The following is a 19,076-nucleotide window of genomic DNA, read 5'->3' on the forward strand; positions in this document are numbered from 1 at the left end:
CACATTTGCGTTTTTTAAACAAACAAATTAAATGAATTATTTTGCAATTACAAAACTGCAAACTTTCACGCAGTTAGCGTAAAATTTTATTTTTATGCTTGGCATAAATTATACTTGGTAGTAAAATTCATGCATTCTATTTCGTTCTTGATTTAAAAAATTAATTTAAAATGATCTTGACTACCACAACATATAAATGACTCGCACCGACCACAGTGCTGAAGAAAAATATCGTCAGTGGTTGGCTGGCTGATCACGAGTTAGAGTCGCCTTGCCGTCATACTAACCGTGGGAGTTTTCCGTGGTTTTCCATTCCATGTAGCGCAAATGTGGGTTAGTTACATCAAAATGTCCTACACGAAGGCAAATTTCTCCCAATACTGGATCTAGGAGTTTCCTTGTCTTCTGGATTGGGTTCAAAATTACAAGGCTACGGAATTGAATGTTGGATAAACCCTTTACAAAATAGAACTCAATTTTCACTTAACTATCATTTAAAAGAATCATCTTCAGTAAGTTTAATAGTTGGCAGGTAAGTAATTAGGATATAAATTTAAATTTTAAACAAGCGAAATTACTTTCATTACCATATACTCGCACTTTATAAATTTTAAATCACCCACCTTTCTGTAAATAAATTTTTCTATTTTCCAAAACATCTTTAAAATCTCCACCATCATCTAGTCTATCAAGTTTAGTTATAACTCCAATGGTTCTTTCTCCTAAAAATAAAATGAAGACATTTGTTTTAAACACTGACAAAAGAAAAAAAAAAAACAGTAAGAAAAAGCTTATGTATAATTAAATTAATCTTTTAAAATGCGCATTAATTTTTTTTTCTTTTCCAAAGTTCATTGGTAAATTTAAATTTTGTAGAATAGGCTTGTAAAAAGGGATTCCTTCTCCGGGAAACAATCACGGATACTTCTGTTGGAAGCAGTTCTCAAAATGAAATATAGATGACAGCACAAGTCATCATTATTTCATTTTGAGAACTACTTCAAACAGACAAAGAGAATTTTCAGAGTTGAGTTCAGATTTAATTGACTCCGGAACTACATAACTGATTTTAATGAAATGCGGTTAGAATCAACTGTAAGTTTCTTCTATAGTGGAAAAAACCCAACCCGGAAAAATAGTTTTTCAACACAAGTAGAAGAATCTCTTTTTCAAAATGAAATATAATTAAATTCAAAAATTTTTTTGAACAATTCATAACTGCAATATAGTTTAAAATATAGTATTAATTTTCAAGCTAGTATTTATTGTATAATTTTTAAATAAATAAATGCTAAAAAAGCAGTAATTGGAAGAAAAAAATAAATTGTACCTATTTCTTGAGAAATTAAAACAGTAATTCAATATTTTACGTACATGAGTAAAAATCTAATTTTTATATCTTGTATAATAAAATTTAATTTTAATAATCAGATAAAGAACTGTTAAAATATCATAATCAAATTCTATTAATGCTACTAAATTAACAAATTACATACACCAAACATCAAAACTACAAATCACATATTGAGTTCACAATTACAAGTGACATAATAATAAATAAACTTTACGATTCTGAATAAAATAAAAAATAAAAAAAATAAGAAGAAGAAAGCTGTCATCTTTTAAAAATGAAGAAGGTATGAAATATTTTTAACCGACTGGTGGTACTATATGAAAATCAATATATTTAAATTAAAGCTATGTTTACAATACTTATCGCTTTATATTACAAACAATTTTATTGGTCATTTTTAGTTTCTTCTATTTTGCTTTTTCTTGTTTCTTTTAGTGTCCTAGGAAGAAATAGGTTTCTTCTAGGTTCTTTCGGTTGACCCTGACTACTGAACATTTGTAGTAAATACCAGAAAGTAAGTAAAAGTATCGAGTATCTTTCCATACATCACTCGTAATAGAACGGTGCACAAAATGATAAAACAGACCACCCTGAATAACTTTTGATTTAATAATCTGATCTTCACGTTTCAGGAGTAAATCTTAAAAAGTTCGAGAGGGTGTTAAGTTACGAAATTAAACGCAAAAACGTATTTTCTTTGAATAACGTATTTCCTGACTAAACTATTTGGGCCATATTTCCAAGATTGCGGCTATCTCCTGTAGAAATCTGATTCCGTCAAAAATAATATGTTTATTCAGAGAAAGTACGTTTCTGATTTCGTATTTTAAATTATTATCATACATGCACTAATTAATTAGCACATTTCTAGTCCCACCTCAAACTATTAAGTTTGAGTCCTAAAACGTGAAAATCTCATCATTAGATCAAAAGTTATTTAGGGTGGTCTTTTTCTTTTATTTGGGTACTCTACGCCTCTTATTTACTCGTTAATCAACAATCCTTTAAAACGGGATCAATCGTTTAGACTAACCTTATATATTAAAGGTGGTCATTACAGAACACCCTATTATTTATGATTAGTTGTTAAAACAGGCTTACTTTTGGGATCCACTTCCCTAGCTATTTCAAGGGAATCACAAGTTAGGAAGTCTTGAGTTGCAGGAATGATGGCAAGAATGAGGGCTTCCTTGGGCTCAATATATTTCAGGACCATCTTGCGTACTTCCTGGATGTTACTAGTGGCATGCCCGTCTTGAACAATCCTGATCAAACCAGGCAAATCCACCACAGTCAACTTCAAAACTGACAAAGAAAAAATTTAACTAGTGTCATTCATACATATAAGTAAAAATATAATAGAAAATTAGATAGTTATGGCACCATATTTTCAAAATTTCAAGTTGATTTTTTATCCGTTTTAAAAGTATTCTTAGAATCTATTCCGTGGCCTCTGCTATGTAATAATTCATTTATTTAACTTTAGTTATATGTAAAATAAAGTAACAAGATTGAGATATTTATATGTAGGGAGTTACATTTATATGCCATGCTCGCTGACCCTCGAAACTGCTAACTCAGGTTCTTTGAAGATCGCTTCGTTTCTCGCATTTAATTTTAATCCTATTTAATACCCTAGATTTTAATACTTTAGCCCATCGTGATCGTATTCCGATGAAACTCAAAAGAAATCGGTAGACTGTAGCTTTCATACGACAAAAAATACAGGGGTTGGACAAAAATATGGAAATACCTTGTGAAATGCATGTTTGAAAAGAAAGATTGATTTTAATGAAATATATAGGTGGCGCTGGCGTTTTTGACTATTTACGCCACCTATACAACTTCGTAAATGTGCTAAACAGTTCAGTTGTTGTCGAAGTGCTGTTATGCGCGGTTGTCATTGCATTATGTCAGAGTTAATAGACTTCGAACGTGTGCAAATTGTTGGAGCACGTATGGTAGGTGCTTCCGTAAGCAAGGTAGCCGAGGTGTTTAGTGTTTCAAGAGGTACTGTATTGAAGATTTATTCCGCATATTTGAACAGCGGAAAAACATCATCTGCTAAATCACAGCGCGGACGAAAGAGTGTCCTGAGTGATCGTGACAGACGATCATTAAGGGCAATTGTGACGAAAAATAAGAAGACCACAGCTGCAAAAGTTACTGCTGAAATGAATGTTGTGTTACCGAACCCTGTGAGTACCAAAATAATTAGAAGGGAGCTTCATAAACAGGGAATTGCTGGCCGTGCTGCAATTGAGGAGCCACTCATCAGTGATGCTAATGCCCGTAACAGGAAAGGTGGTGTTTAAGTCATAAAGCCTGGACTATAGAGCAGTGGAAGCGAGTAATATGGCCTGACGAGTCTTCTTTCACATTGTTTCCCACTTCTGGCCGAGTTTACGTCTGGAGAACGCCATCTCAAGCCTATAATACACACTGCTTGTTGCCAAGAGTGAAACATGGCGGGGGTTCTGTTATGGTTTGAGCAGCCATATCGTGGTTCTCTGCTGGCCCCATGATAACTCTGTCAGGGCACATGACTGCCAAGACTTATGTGAAAATTTTGGCCGATCAAGTTCATCCCATGGTACAAACTTTGTTCCCCGATGGTGATGGTGTCCTCCAAGACGACAAAGCCCCAGTTCACACAGCTCACATTGTCCAGGACTGGTTTTCTGAGCACGAGGATGAGTTGTCCCATCTCCCCTGGCCCCCACAGTCACCAGACCTGAATAATATCGAACCTTTGTGGTCTACATTGGAACGGAAAGTGCGTTCTCGTTATCAACCGCCAACATCGTTATCTGAACTTGCCACCGTTTTGCAGGAAGAATGGTATAATATTCCCTTGGCAAACATACAGGAACTGTATTTATCCATTCCGAGAAGACAGCAAGCTGTTTTGGATGCCAACGGGTTTCCTACACCATATTAAGCAAAGAAACATGTTTTTTTGAAGGTGTTTCCATATTTTTGTCCAACCCCTGAAAGTAATAATAATAATAATTTTTTCATTTTATTTCAAAACTATTAGAGGGCTTAGCCCTCTGCTTGCTATCGTGTTTGAAAGTTAAAAGAATTGATACGCATTCGGGGTTTGGCATAACGAGCCTGTTTACTTTTGAACGGCTGCACCAATTATCATAATTGTTGTTGGTATAGTGAAGCTGTTTTTGTTACAAAATGAGATAAAACTGGAGTACTAGCGTTTCTATTTGAAAAACGGTACAAGATACAGTGTACGACAATCACTATTGAAAAAAGTTTACTGTTCGATAGACAGATAAAACTTGCTCTTTTGTTTCACCCATCAATTAAAATAGATTTTAATGTTTCCAAACCAGCCTTCTTCAATAGTGATTTATTATATTTCGATAGCATTTTTATTTCCGGGAATGTTAGCTTGTAGCCTCAATTGTGTGCATAATTCTTACTTTATTTTCGGGGAGGATTTAAAAAACATGAAAATGAATGCAGTTCCGACGAACTATCCTGTAATTTGTTAATAAAGGACGCCCTTTATAATTTTTAACAAAGGATAGCGAACCCATTGCAATACTTACCACGAGGCGAGTGTATATGCATGCTTATGGGATCGGAGGTGAATCCAGTAGGTCCCGGATGCCTACGAGTTTCTGTTTCTATCTCCTCTCTCACTTTTTTGAAATCAGTAAACCGGATTTCGGGCTTATGAGAAAACACCACATATTCTGAAAAATAACAAAGGAAAAATAAACACTTTTAGCACCAAAATTAGTAAAATATTTTCCAAATAGCAAAATGGGTGATTTTTCTACCATTTCAATAACATTCTCAGAGATCATTATCTATATCATCTATAAGTATATTTTATATAATTTATTATGTATTAAATATACTTTTAATAATTATATTAAAAGTATTTTAATATATAAATTATGATAATTATATATACATATACACTATCTGGCCATTAATGACCGGACACCCCTCATTTCGGATACATGAGGTGCTAGTATCAAGTCAGTAGGGCGTAGGGCCGCCACGCGCCTAAATCACAGCTTTAACCCTTCTAGGAAGGCTATCCCCTAGGTGTTGGTACACGGCGGCAGGTATTGCCCGCCATTCCTCCTGTAACATGGCGAAGAGTTGAGTGGTGGGTTTGGGGCATTGTGGTTTGGCCTTCAACCGGCGCTCCAACTCATCCCAGAGATGCTCAATTGGATTGATGTCGGGACTTTGGGATGGCCAGTCAAGCTCTTACACCTCCATTTCATCAAACCAGTCCGTGATGGCATGTGCTTTATGAATGGCAGCGTTATCGTGTTGAAACACAAACGGGCCATTACCGAACTGTTGCAACAGGGTGGGAAGCGCCGAATTGTCCAGGATGTCTCTATACCCTTCTGCGTTCAGGGTTCCACGCACTAACACCAAGGCTCCAAGGCCAAACCATGAGAAACAGGACCAAACCATAATTCCTCCACCGCCGAACTTCACAATGGGGACAATGCTATCCGGTAGGTTCCTTTTTCCGGGCATTCGCCAGGTCCACACTCGTCCATCAGAGTGCCACAACATGTAGCGTGACTCATCACTCCACATAACGCTTTTCCATTGCTCTTCTGTCCACTGGCGACGTGCTCTGCACCACTGAAATCGGTGGCGGGCGTTTCATGGAGAGATGTTTGGCTTATGTGCTGCTGCTCGTCCATGGAATCTTTGTGCAATCAGCTCCCGACGAATGGTACGTGCACTGGCAACACTGCCAGATGCAGCCTGGAAGTTGGTAGCGACATTGTCCAACGACATTTGTCGGTTTGCCTTCACTACACGTCGAAGAGATCGTGAATCCCTGTCAGACATTATTTTGGGCTTGCCGGGTCGGGACTGCGGTTTTTCACTCCGTCTCGTTCCCATTTCAATACGACGTCACCAACTGTTGACTGTGGTACCTGAAACTTGTCGGAGATGGCACGTATGGAATGACCAAATCGGTGGGCGCCTATGATCATGCCCCTTTCCGCCTCATTCAGCTCTCGTCGTCCACTCATTTTCACTGTTAACGCTCGTATGGCCGTCGCCTGCTTGCGAGTGGTCCTTCTCCCACCACAGGTTCCGTATTTATTCCACCAGGACGAGTCCACCTGCCGTTCAAGGGGTGTCCGGTCATTAATGGCTAGATAATGTATTTTTTTTTAAATTTCCAATGGCAAGGCAAAAAGGTACAAATGGGAAGATGACCCCATATAGAAGCAGGTGGTCCCTGCCCAATTTCTCTCCAGATTTACAAAGTGGACAAAAAGGCGTGGTAGAAAGGCCTATGCGGTATAAGTGAGCAGAAAGACAATCGTGGCCTGTATATAAGCGGAAGGCCGCAACTGCATCATGTCTTGGTTTGTCGGGAATTAAAGAAGAGCTTACATTTCTCCAACTTTTCAAAGCTGTGCTAGTCTGAAGGTCTCGCAATGAGTTGGTTTTACATAAATTATAATAATTATTAATTATATATAATTTATTTATTAAATTTTTATTTGCATGTAAAAATACACAACAAGATTGAGATATTTATATCTAGGGCACTATATTTACATACCCTGCTCGTTGACGCTCGTCAAATCTCGAAACTGCTTACCCATTTTTTTGCAGATCGCTTCAACAATACAATGGTTCATAAAATATAATTAGATGATGGAAAAACAAAACGCAATAAAATAACAATTTCACGTAACGGAATAAATCCGAATGTATTTTTCACAAAATATTTATTGTTGGCGGTATTAATCTTTCAGCTTAATTTTATTTAAATTTACATTATACACACGGTTTTTTAATATAAACAAAAATATATATACTTTTATTTTCCTTAAAAAAAACAAAGGTATCCTACTTTCTTGATCAAAGAGAAGAGAAAAAAAAGAGTGATGATAAAAATATTAAATATTTAAAAATGCAAATAATAAACTAAGAAAATTAAACGAAATGTTACCTTCATGTTGATTAGGTGTCATCTGTACGATGGTGGGTCTTCTGGTAACAGTATCAGTTCCCCGAGGTAAAAACTCCCTAAAACAAAATTACAATTTTCAATTTGTTGTAAAATTTATCTTTCAATTAAAAAGTCTATGATTAAAAATGCAATAACTACGAAATATTAATTAGCTCGTGTCTAATATAATATAAATCGGATATAAACAATTTACATACTACTAAAAAGAGAAAATTCCAAAGGATTTGTTTACCATTGCTTAGAAGGTGTTAGTTGCGTAAACAGCCGCTGAAGACTGCGGTTGCTTAAATGTTGTGGTAGTTTGAAAGTTTCTTAACGCATGCTATACATGTTCATTTTGTCCTCGTTCTCCTTACACGGAAAAGGTTACCCGATTCGCCTCAGTCTATTCCTTTGTTGCACGGAAAAGGTTACCCAATTCGTCTCAGTCTATTCCTTTGTTGCACGGAAAAAAGTTTACAAAATTCGTCTCAATTTATTCCTTTACTGCACGGAAAAGATTACCCAATTCGTCCCAGTCTATTTCTTTGTTGCACGGAAAAGGTTACCCGAACCAGTCTATTCCTTTATTGCTCGAAAAATGTTACCTGATTCGCCCCAGTCTATTTCTTAGTTGCATGGAAAAGGTCACCCAATTCGTTCCAGTCTACTGCTTTGTTGAACGGAAAAGGTCACCCAATTTGTCCTAATCTATTGCTTAGTTGCACGGAAAAGGTCATCCAATTCGTTCTAGTCTATCCTTTTGCTGCACGGAAAAGGTCACCCAATTCGTCTCAGTCTATTTCTTTGTTGCATGGAAAAGGTCACCCAATTCGTTCCAGTCTACTGCTTTGTTGAACGGAAAAGGTTACCCAATTTGTCCTAATCTATTGCTTAGTTGCACGGAAAAAGTCATCCAATTCGTTCCAGTCTATTCCTTTGCTGCACGGAAAAGGTTACCCAATTCGTCTCAGTCTATTTCTTTGTTGCATGGAAAAGGTCACCCAATTCGTTCCAGTCTACTGCTTTGTTGAACGGAAAAGGTTACCCAATTTGTCCTAATCTATCCCTTTGCTGCACGGAAAAGGGCACCCAATTCGTCTCAGTCTATTTCTTTGTTGCATGGAAAAGGTCACCCAATTCGTTCCAGTCTACTGCTTTGTTGAACGGAAAAGGTTACCCAATTTGTCCTAATCTATTGCTTAGTTGCACGAAAAAGGTCATCCAATTCGTTCTAGTCTATCCCTTTGCTGCACGGAAAAGGTCACCCAATTCGTCTCAGTCTATTTCTTTGTTGCATGGAAAAGGTCACCCAATTCGTTCCAGTCTACTGCTTTGTTGAACGGAAAAGGTTACCCAATTTGTCCTAATCTATTGCTTAGTTGCACGGAAAAAGTCATCCAATTCGTTCCAGTCTATTCCTTTGCTGCACGGAAAAGGTTACCCAATTCGTCTCAGTCTATTTCTTTGTTGCATGGAAAAGGTCACCCAATTCATCCTAGTCTATTGCTTTGCACGAAAAAAGTCACCCAGTTCGTCCCAGTTAATTCCTTTGTTGCACGGAAAAAGTCACCTAATTAGCCCCAATCTATTCCTTTCTTGTAAGGAAAAAGTCACCCAATTCGTTTGTTTATGCCCAGTTTATCCTTTATTAAATACAAGCTAATAAATTGAGTTTTTTCAATAACGCTGTATAAAATATCTACTAACCTTCCAACAAAACTTTCGAGGGTGCTGCTCTTCCCAGAGCTCTGACTTCCGACGACGACAATTTGTGGTAGAGACACATTGAGAGTGTGACCACTGGCCACAAGTTTGTTTTGAAGATCATTCACGACGTCTATCAGATCAACTCCTCCTTTTTGTCTCTTTCCTAAGAGAAGAAATTTAAAATTGTATTTTAATAATAATGCTCAACAGAGTTCTTTTTAATTTCTACGTGTATTTTTTGCGAGATAACTATTCTGTTACTCGATAAATTTATATTTTTAACAATACTATCGACACTTATTACTTTTAAACGTAAATTTTTTTTAAAAATAATATTAATTTCTTGTTAAAAGTATTTTTGTTGTCATAATTTCTGTTAACTTATAAATATTAATTAGTAAGCGTTTGGCTTAATAATAAGTAATAGTTTTTAAATAATTAAATAGTATTTATTTAGAACAAATGACAGAGATATGCTATAAAAGAGCTTGGCATTTACATGACCAACTTTAAAGAATATATTTTTAAGTGAAAATCTTAAGAAAAAATGGCAATTTAGATCGACTGAATCCATGATTAGAACATTAACCCATTAATCGCACAGGCAAAAAGTGCTCCATAAATGAAAAATACATGTATGAAAAAAAGTGGTAGTACATGTTTGTTTGTAATAAGTGAATATTACGTTCCGCTATTAAAGCTTTAATGAGCACTGACTCCAGATCTAAAGATAAATATTTAGATTTAGATCAAAATATTTCTCTTCGTTCTAAAATTCTAATATCTTTGTTCTAAAAAATGAATAATAAAAAAAAACTTGTGATGCCAATTTTTTTTCTCCTTTTTTTTGTAAAAAAGAACCGTCCTTTTAAACGAACGCTTCGCAAAAATGAGTTAAGATTCCATAAAGTCGCATTGCGTCCCAGGGTTAAAATTAGTCGAGAATGGACGGGCTGTGCCACTTAACCCTTTGACGCGGATGAGATACCGGTGTCCCTTATAAATATTATTTTTCTGGCGCTCTAATTACAAGTAAAAATATATTTAGGTATTTTTTAATTACAAAAAACAGTCTAATTACTAAAAAAATCTGCTAGATTGTCGCAACTATATTTGTACAAAAATATAATATCCAAAAAAAAAAAAAAAAAAAAGCAGTTCGAAAAATTTCCTTTTCATGAAATTTTGTACCTTTTGCTTATTTTGACCTAAATTAATACAAAATAATAAAGAAAAAGTATGAAATATATGTTTAAAAAAAGTTTTGAGTCTGAGGTTTAAAGTTAGTCCAGAAAAATCGTTTTTGTGCTCTTCAAGATTTAGAATTAGTCGTGAAATGGAGCATGGTGCCATTTAAAAGTTAAGATGAGTAAATAATTATTACCTTTAACTTTAACTTCTTCGCCATCGGTAATGGAAGCTTCTGTGTCTGAATCTGCAGAGGAAACAAATTAAACACGATTAAAAAAGAAGCAATAATAGAATTGAAAGGAATTCGAAAGAATTGCCAGTTGCAATTTGAAAATTAGAAGGATCACTGTACTTTACGTACGCACGTCAAAACTCTGCTGAAGTAACTATCTGAATTCGGTGTTTAAAAAAAACAACTTAAAATTCTGTGTTCTTTCGATTTAATACCGAAACGAGCGTACTTGCACAATTTATAGGGTGAGTTAAATCTAAATTCTAATGGATGAGAAAGCTTACACTAAGATCAGATGCATTTACTTTGTTTAAAAATTATTTTCTCCAATTTCGGCGCACATTATTTTTTCTATTGAATCAATATGAATTTTAAAAGGAAATATTTAAGGCAATACATTTTTTCAATTTGTAAAAACGTTTGAAAAAAAGTTTTTATTTATATTAAAATAATAAATAAAAACTTAATGCATATATGCAATACAAATTTGTTTACATTAATGAAAATTCTGAAAATGAACTTAATATTAAAGTATAAAATCCTGAAAGCACGTTATTCCTATTTATGCTTTTGATTGGAGCAACTATCTGACATAACAAGATTTAAAAAAAAAAAAACATTTTTTCTAAGTTTTTCATTTTTTCCTAATTTCAAAAATTATTAGAACATGATTTGACTGCTCAATATTTAATCTTAAGCATTTTTGCATATTTATTTTATAGCAGTTCTTTTAAGTTTTCATTTCGAAGTAAACCATAATTCCGGTTTAATTCATTTTATTCATTTTCGATTTATTTCATTTTATTCATATTTATGATTAGACTAGGCTAAAAAATGTTAAGCACGTGGACTAAAAATTTGACTGTATCACATAAAACTTAATTTAAGATTATTAATGATAAAACGATGAAAAATCTAAATTTATAGGTTATTGCGGTCACAGTTATCTTAATTACATTATTTATAAAGCCAGGGATCCACCGAAAGAAGGTTGATTCTGAACCCGTCCGTCTAATTTGAAAAAAATATGTTCTTTTTTTTATTCGAAAGATCGATAAAGCTTTTTTTAATAGATAAAGCATTAAAAACAACTTTGCCCGATCGATATCAGATATCGTAATGTTGTATCGGTTAAATTATTGTGAAATTCAATTACAACTTTTATTTTTAACTTTTTTTTATTTTCGTCTTATAGTTTATACAATTCAAAACTTGAACAAACTTTAAAATAGATAAAAAAATTATTAAAAAAAAAAAAACTGCCGAAAACTTTCTGGGTTTCCAAAATTCCGAATTCCTTACATCTACGGCATACCCTCCAACTGCAACGGAATTTCCGTAGTTTCAGAAATCTTCTTTCCTAGTGGTAGCAAATGTAATGTCTTAATATTTTATTAAATTTTAAAAAATAATTAAACCACCACTTCTTATGAATAGTTTAACCCACTGACGGTTCTGCATGTAAAAAGTAGTATTTTGACCTGTAGTTTTCTCTACGTAGCCAAACCATTTTTTCCATGTAATTATATAGAAAAATAGTGTATTGGGGAGAAACATCCCTCCAATTTTGGTTAAACAAACGCCATTTGGTCAAACAAATATATTAAAGGTCGGATCAAATGGCCATGTACTTAAGTTACGATAAAAGTTACATACAAGTTCTGTTTGTTTTAAAATCTTCCGCTTTAGTTCACTACCACTGAAAAAAATAATTTTCAAAAACCTCAAATGTTGGAGTGTATGTCTACTAGGCACGCTTTAAAATGCCTGGTATTTTTTATATTTCTAGTAACAACCAATGAAAAAAGAAGAAACATAGAAGCACAAAATCGATACGAATTCTAAATACTATACCAGGCTACGCTCTTTGTAATAATTTATTCAAGTGGTACCTAAGTTAAATGTTTTAATGTATTATTTTTAATTAATTTGAATTTATCTTCCACACCACAACATATAAATGATTTAAAAGTTCTTGTGCGACGCCACTTTGTTCTAGCTTTTTCGTGGTGAGGCTTTTAAAATGTTGGAAAAATTACCGAAAGTTCTGTAAGCTTTGGCTGTCAAATGCTTGTTACTCAACAAAATATTCTGCAAAAAGCTTGATAGTTGGCAGGTCTGATATAACAATAAAATTATTATATAAAAAAGCCAAATTACAATAAAAGCCAGAGTATGCAAATGAAGAAAAAAGGGAAAATATATGTTAAAGCATAATAAAGAGCATTCTATTTCGCTTCTGACTCTCTTTGCCCTAAGTAATTCTAAGGAAAATACCAACCTAATCTTCTACAGACTGGTACAGATGAATTCGGGTTTGCTTTTAGAGGTTTGAGATCGACGAATTTTTTTAATAAAAAAATACTTCATTCTCGTCTTTTTTTAAGCTCAAGCAACAAATTTTAAAAGAAATAAAAAGTTGCATTATAACTGTGACCAACTATAACCGAAAGAAAAATGTCCAAAAAAGAGAGCGAGTTGTTAAAGCCGCTGTATTGTAAATTAACGGCCCGGACGCGACTTTACACATTGTCGACTCCCGGGCACCTCCACTCGCCGCGGTTTTATTTGACAACTGTTTCCCCGCCTTATGTGGTAACCCTCACTGAGAGGCAACCCTACGCTCGCCTCAATACAGCACTCGCAAAAGTCATAAACGAATCTTCGCGCTCATGAATATTTTTAAAAGTTGCTTGTTGAATTAAGTTCAAATTTTATCCTCGTTTAAGACTAGAAAAATTCAAATAGCGAGAACAAAATACTTCGTCCTTCTATAAAAAAAAGAGGAAGAAAAATTTACATACACGCAATTATTTCAGTTAATTACATAAATATTTCAGTTCAAATAAATTTTCAAATAGAAACTATTCCTGTAAATTAAATAAAAATTTGGAGTAATGAAATATTTATATCTTCAGAATAATCAATTTCTTTTGAATACCTTAATTAATAAACAAAGTTTTAAAAAAATAATCCCCTATATAAATCATCACATTATTAAGTGTTCATATTTTTAAAGATAAAAGTATTAAAAAAATTTTTTTACGCAGTTTGAAAAATAATAATTTTTATTTCCTTCATTTTTACCTGGTTTTTTCAATTATTTCTATTTTAGAAAAAATATATATTCTTCAAAATGCTTACAATATCTTAAAAAAAATTGCGTATATTTTATACTGAACAGCTTTTGATTGACAATATTTTCTTCATAAGAGAGTCTTCAAAAAAATTTGAAAATATTTTTTATTAAATTTGTTGAAATATTTTCTGTAAAATGCGTGCTATTATGAAAACAAGGAGAAAAAATATTTATAGTAAAGCCGCGACATAAAGAAACAATTCTATGGCATATTCACTACTATTTTCGTATAGTTAATTTATTTTTTATAACATCAAATCATATTTATTAAAACTTAAAATTGTGGCTGCTTAACTTTTTTTAATGTTTCTTAAATTTGTCAGGAAAATTTCCGATATTTTCCATTTTTCTTGCTTCTATCACTATTATTTGTATATATCTGAAATTACTCATCTTCGTTTTTATTGTTTCCTAATTAATTTTATCATATATTTTGATATATATATTTAGCCTTTCATTCTATGCTTCATTAATTTCATAACTTATCCATCTTGTTACTTTTTATTTATAATTTTATAACAACTTTAGCTTATTAGATTCTGTAACTCAACAATTGGTCTATATATTTTATAATTTTTTTATTCAATTTTTGAGCTTCTAAATAAGATATGGAAAAAATACTATGAAAATTACTACATTTATTGTCAATCAAAAAAGAGACTTTTTTTTCCTCCTAATTACGAAAACACGTTTACTAACTTAAGGTAACGTAATTTAACACCATTCATCTATTTTAATAAGAACGATTCAGAGAAAAGCAGGAACAGAAAAAATGAGATGTGTATTTTAATTTATATTCTGCTTCAAAAATGAGACAAAAGAGACTCAGAAAACTTTTCTGTTATTATTTAATAGTATTCATTAGTCTTTAAAATTCCAAAAGAATTTTTTAGTTGCTCGAATCATATAATAGTCTCATTTGTAACAACTTGTTTTTTTTTAAATTTTTTTTTTTACACAATAGCTTTTATTGTATGTAATTTGCATTAAAAGTTCAAACATTTATTCTTAGATTTTCATGCATTCTGTGTGTCCGAAAACTGTATGACCTATTTTATTTTAACTGTCCCTTGCAGAATGGTAATAATTGTTTCTTATTTGGTAATAAAAATCTTACTTTTGCTGAGATAACTGATCGCAAGAGTTTTGTTTTATTATCATAACATCGATTAATTGTTTTAGAGAAAAGTGTAAGTCCTCAGCCTTTCAACCCAATTGCTTTAAAACGTCTTTCTTTATTTAAAGTAAATTGCTAAATTTAAAAATTGTTAAGATTCTCTTATTTGACTCAATATCTTGTCTTTAATGAATCAGAAATAAATAAACAGATTGCCCTTAAATTGTTGTACAGTTATGATATGAGAATGTCAAAGTTGATGGTTACTGTTTACATTATATTTTTATTTTACAAATCATAAAAAGTTTTCGTTAATCGAAATAGTGTTCCCCTCATAAATATACTTTAACTGCGACAAATTTTTAAGTCTTGACGACCAAAGCTGTGGAATTGGCTAATACGTATAAAGGAATTTATGGTTTGGGACATAACATTTACAAAAAAGTGGTAAATCTAAGTGCGATTGTTCGGACGCAAATATTATTGGCACTGCAAATGGGAATCATCACATCAAATTTAATCATAGATATCAGTGTCAGAGAAGTAGAAAAGAATAAGTTTAGGTATAAAGCTGACAGCAACAATTTCCTCATCATTACACGTATATAAAAAGAAAATGCTTTAAACTCATAAATTGTGTAGTTACTTAAATTAAAGGTTTTAAAAACTAAACAATTAGGTACAAAACCCTGCTGCATTATTGAATATTGCGTCCACATACTTGGTAAAGACACCATAAATTATTTGAAATAAATTTATAAAAATAATTAAAAAGCTATACCCTATACTCATATATCCTACACCCACAACAAAGCTTTATCCTAAAAAGGAAATAAAAAAGTAAGAAATAAATATGTGTTTCAGGAAGTCCGAATAAAAAGAGGATGATAATACACAAAATTTTTTAAAGCAGCTAAATTTATTCACCCCTCATGTTCACTCATGCGTTTTTTAAATCGTATGTTGCAAGTGAAACATGCGCGAATTAGTATTCGAAGATTTTCGCGAGAAAATTTGAAACCCGACTTGGCGAATGTAACATTGGCGAATTTCAAAATACGGTGCCAAAGAAGTGCCCGGGAGTCGACAATGTGTAAAGTCGCGGCCCGGACTAAACCCATCTAATCTCTACTGACCTACCCTGCTCTTTCTTGTACTCCGATTTCGGAACGTAATTTGGTAGCTGACAACGTTCTAAGTTCATAGATATACTGATGCCACCCTACACCACTAGGGCACTTGAGACTTACCTATTACGAACTGGTTGTTCGAGAGCATTAGATAGTTAATTTATTTTTGTCAAAATTATCTTAATTTTCTGTTTCTTTTATGTTTTTCTAATAATTATTATTAAAATATTGCACTCCTCAAATAGGCCAAGGTTTAGATGGCTTCATTTTTGTTTTTGTTTATTGATTTAATGACTGGCAAAGCGAGCCAATTTGAAAGACAAATGAGTAAATAACAATAAAACATCGATTTTGGTAGAATGTAATTTCTGACAATTATTACAAAACATAAAATTAAGATAATTCTGATAAGCAATTGTACCGGTTAAAATGAGCACAAACAGTCAAAACATAATGGAAAGCGCTCCTAGCGGCGTACAATGACATTACCGCTTATGAGTTAATGGGCGGTTTACGTTCCTGTGACCGTATTCTATAGTCGCTGTACAGAATAACCCTGTTTGATTTTGGAATTATTATTAAAACTGAAAGTTGAAATCGGAACACATTAAGGACTGCAGACTAATATTTATTTAGAAAAAAAAAAACGTTTTAAAAATTTTACAGATCATTGAGATAACTTGCATTCAATATGGGATTTAAACCTTCAAAACCAGTAGTTTGTTAGAATTTTTAATAATAGCCTTTGTTTTTTTCATCGTTTTTGTTTTATCAGACAAATAAACGGGTTTTGATGTTTTTAATTCTACTTTTACTGCTACTTCTACTTTTTCACGTTTTGAAAAGTTTTTTTTTTCTCACCTGAATATTAATATGATTTGTCATTGCTTTTTCTATCAGGGTGGACGGAAAATAATGTCATTTCGGCGCATATGATATTTGTTATCAAGATTTTATTTTTAATCAATAATGTACTCATCCTCGTTAGCAACAACCTTTCAATGCCGGATCGAAAAATGAATCGGAAAAAAAAAATGAATTGGTTTTTAACGCTAACGAATATTTAATGCACCGAAACGACATTACTTTCCGTTCCCCCTAATATTTTCCTTGTTTTGTCTACAGTTGTCTTTGTAATCCACCATTGGAAATTATAATAAAAAAATATTAATTTACTAACAGACATTTTTTACAATAATTTGAAGGAAAAAAAAAAGTTGATAACGGACTTTCATATGAACATTATATAAGAAGCTACTTTTGGATGGTACAAATAAAGTTCCCAGAAATGCTCATCTTGATCTTCAAAATTACCAAAATATAAAATCTTCCAAGGTTTTTAGAGAAAATAAGGATGAGCTTTTTAACAATTGTATAAATATATAGTTACATATATTAATCTGGAGAATTTAAATAACACATTAAAAGCGTTTCGGCAGCAACATTTGCACTTGAAACACAAAGCAAGCTCTAAGCTGAAAACGATTTCGAACAAAAATTACCTTCAGACATACCATTAACTTCCACTTTCACTGGTTTGCTAGTTCCTAAAATTAGAAAGAACAAAAGATATTGTATGCACATTTTTCCTCGGCCATATTTCTTTATTGAAATGGGGGAAAAATTAAAAACAACAAAAATGAAATAAAAATATCTGTAATGAAATATTAACCCTATATTTAACTTTTCGTTATGTTTAGACTTTAACTGTAATATCATTGAAAAAAATAGTTGATTTAGAAGCATTTAAAAGTACAAGAAGGAATTAAAAGGTTTCATAATTTTCTATTCATAAAAACTGATTTGAGGAATATCATTAAATAAGAAGTAAAGGTTACATGAAATAATGTCCGGACTGAGTGTAATGATAAAAATACCATGTAGGTCGGGCTCCTTTTTTTCCTTTTCTTCTATAATAATAATAATAAACGAATATTTTTCGAATCGGAACTTTAAAGCGAAATCAGTAATTACCTGTTACAATATATGTAAATGGTAAGAAACTATTTACAATTGAAAAAAACTAACATTCAGTTTTCTACATTGTGATAGAATTTGAAATATATGATAATGATGATGAAAAAGGTGATTAAGGTGGATGAGTAGGAGATAGAAAAAACTAGGGTTGAATATAGAATAAAAATTTACGTATTTAAATACGTTTATGATAGATACTAATACATCCTTCGTCTACAGGAGTTTGTGAAAAAGAAAAAAAACGGATCCTGCTGACAAAAATAGGGAGAAATAAAGAAGATAAAATAAATCAAAAGAAGAAAAAAACTATCCAGGATTAATAACGTTTATTTTTTACATTGTTTAATCAGGATAACGTTAAAAATACGCTCTTATCTACTCGAAATTCAGATTCTATGTAATTCATACAGAATTAGATATTTTCAATATTATAGGCAGTGCAAAGTAATTCAACGGTTATTTTAAGTGAAATTTGAGTCTGTTAACGGATAGTAAAATCGGCGGACCCTTCATAAAATTCTTTTTTTTTAGAAATAGTCTGCAATTCATGATTACAAAATTACAACTTTTTATAAGACTTTAATTTTCCTTAAATCAGTACGTTATTTTCAGATACTCATTTTATAGCGGCTTATTCATAGTTGTCGATTATGTAAAATCTAAGTTTTACTTCAAGTATAGAAATTTACAAGCGTAATTATTTTTACTTTCATAGGCGCTTAACCCTTTCGCGCCGACTGTCACAAATACGTGCCAGTATAAAACCGTATCAACCAGGGTAAAAAGATAAAACTGGTAATCAAAGTAATTCTGTAGCAGTTTATTTGTGAGCGGAGTTATACTTGCTTGAATTATTTAATTCACCATTATTTTGTTCAAAATAAAACTATTTAGTTATACTTTGAATTATCATTGATTATATATATGATTAAACTAGCAATAATTAAAGTAAAACCAAAGTAAGTCTGTCAAATTAGAAACGACTACTTTTAAGTTACCGTTTTTTATTAAATTACATCCTGATTCTGATTTCGTTCGAATGCGTTTGTGAATCACCCGTCCCCAAGGGGTTAAGAACACCTTTAACATGGTTCCAAAGTGCCTTAAACAATTTTAAAAAAGGTAACGAAAATGTGATAAACAGTAATAATTCAATACACTTGCGATGAACAATATGTGTAATTTATAAAAAAGAAATAGTGTATAAAAATATTTCCAAAAGAATTTTAACTAGCAAGATATTTTAACTTTA

General features: G+C 32.3%; 1 protein-coding gene across 14 annotated transcripts in view; it reads right to left on the reverse strand.

Moving 5' to 3' along the window:
• Positions 1-19,076, reverse strand: part of LOC107440144 (dynamin-1) — an 83,673-nt gene that overhangs the window by 25,041 nt on the left and 39,556 nt on the right. For 6 of the 14 annotated variants that reach the window (XM_087151971.1, XM_087151974.1, XM_087151980.1 and 3 more), the window contains 7 exons: positions 17,362-17,394; positions 10,423-10,473; positions 9,039-9,201; positions 7,329-7,405; positions 4,924-5,070; positions 2,456-2,659; positions 624-722 (listed from right to left, as the gene is read on the reverse strand). In XM_087151971.1, the coding sequence (XP_087008097.1) occupies positions 624-722; positions 2,456-2,659; positions 4,924-5,070; positions 7,329-7,405; positions 9,039-9,201; positions 10,423-10,473; positions 17,362-17,394 (774 nt within the window). Of the gene's footprint in view, positions 1-623; positions 723-2,455; positions 2,660-4,923; positions 5,071-7,328; positions 7,406-9,038; positions 9,202-10,422; positions 10,474-17,349; positions 17,395-19,076 lie in introns of all 14 variants that reach the window. The other 8 variants (XM_087151969.1, XM_087151972.1, XM_087151977.1 and 5 more) reach the window with 2 other exon arrangements.

This window comes from Parasteatoda tepidariorum, chromosome 9, assembly GCF_982258835.1.
Source record: "Parasteatoda tepidariorum strain Cologne lab strain chromosome 9, Ptep-v5.0, whole genome shotgun sequence".
Classification (NCBI taxonomy): domain Eukaryota; kingdom Metazoa; phylum Arthropoda; class Arachnida; order Araneae; family Theridiidae; genus Parasteatoda; species Parasteatoda tepidariorum.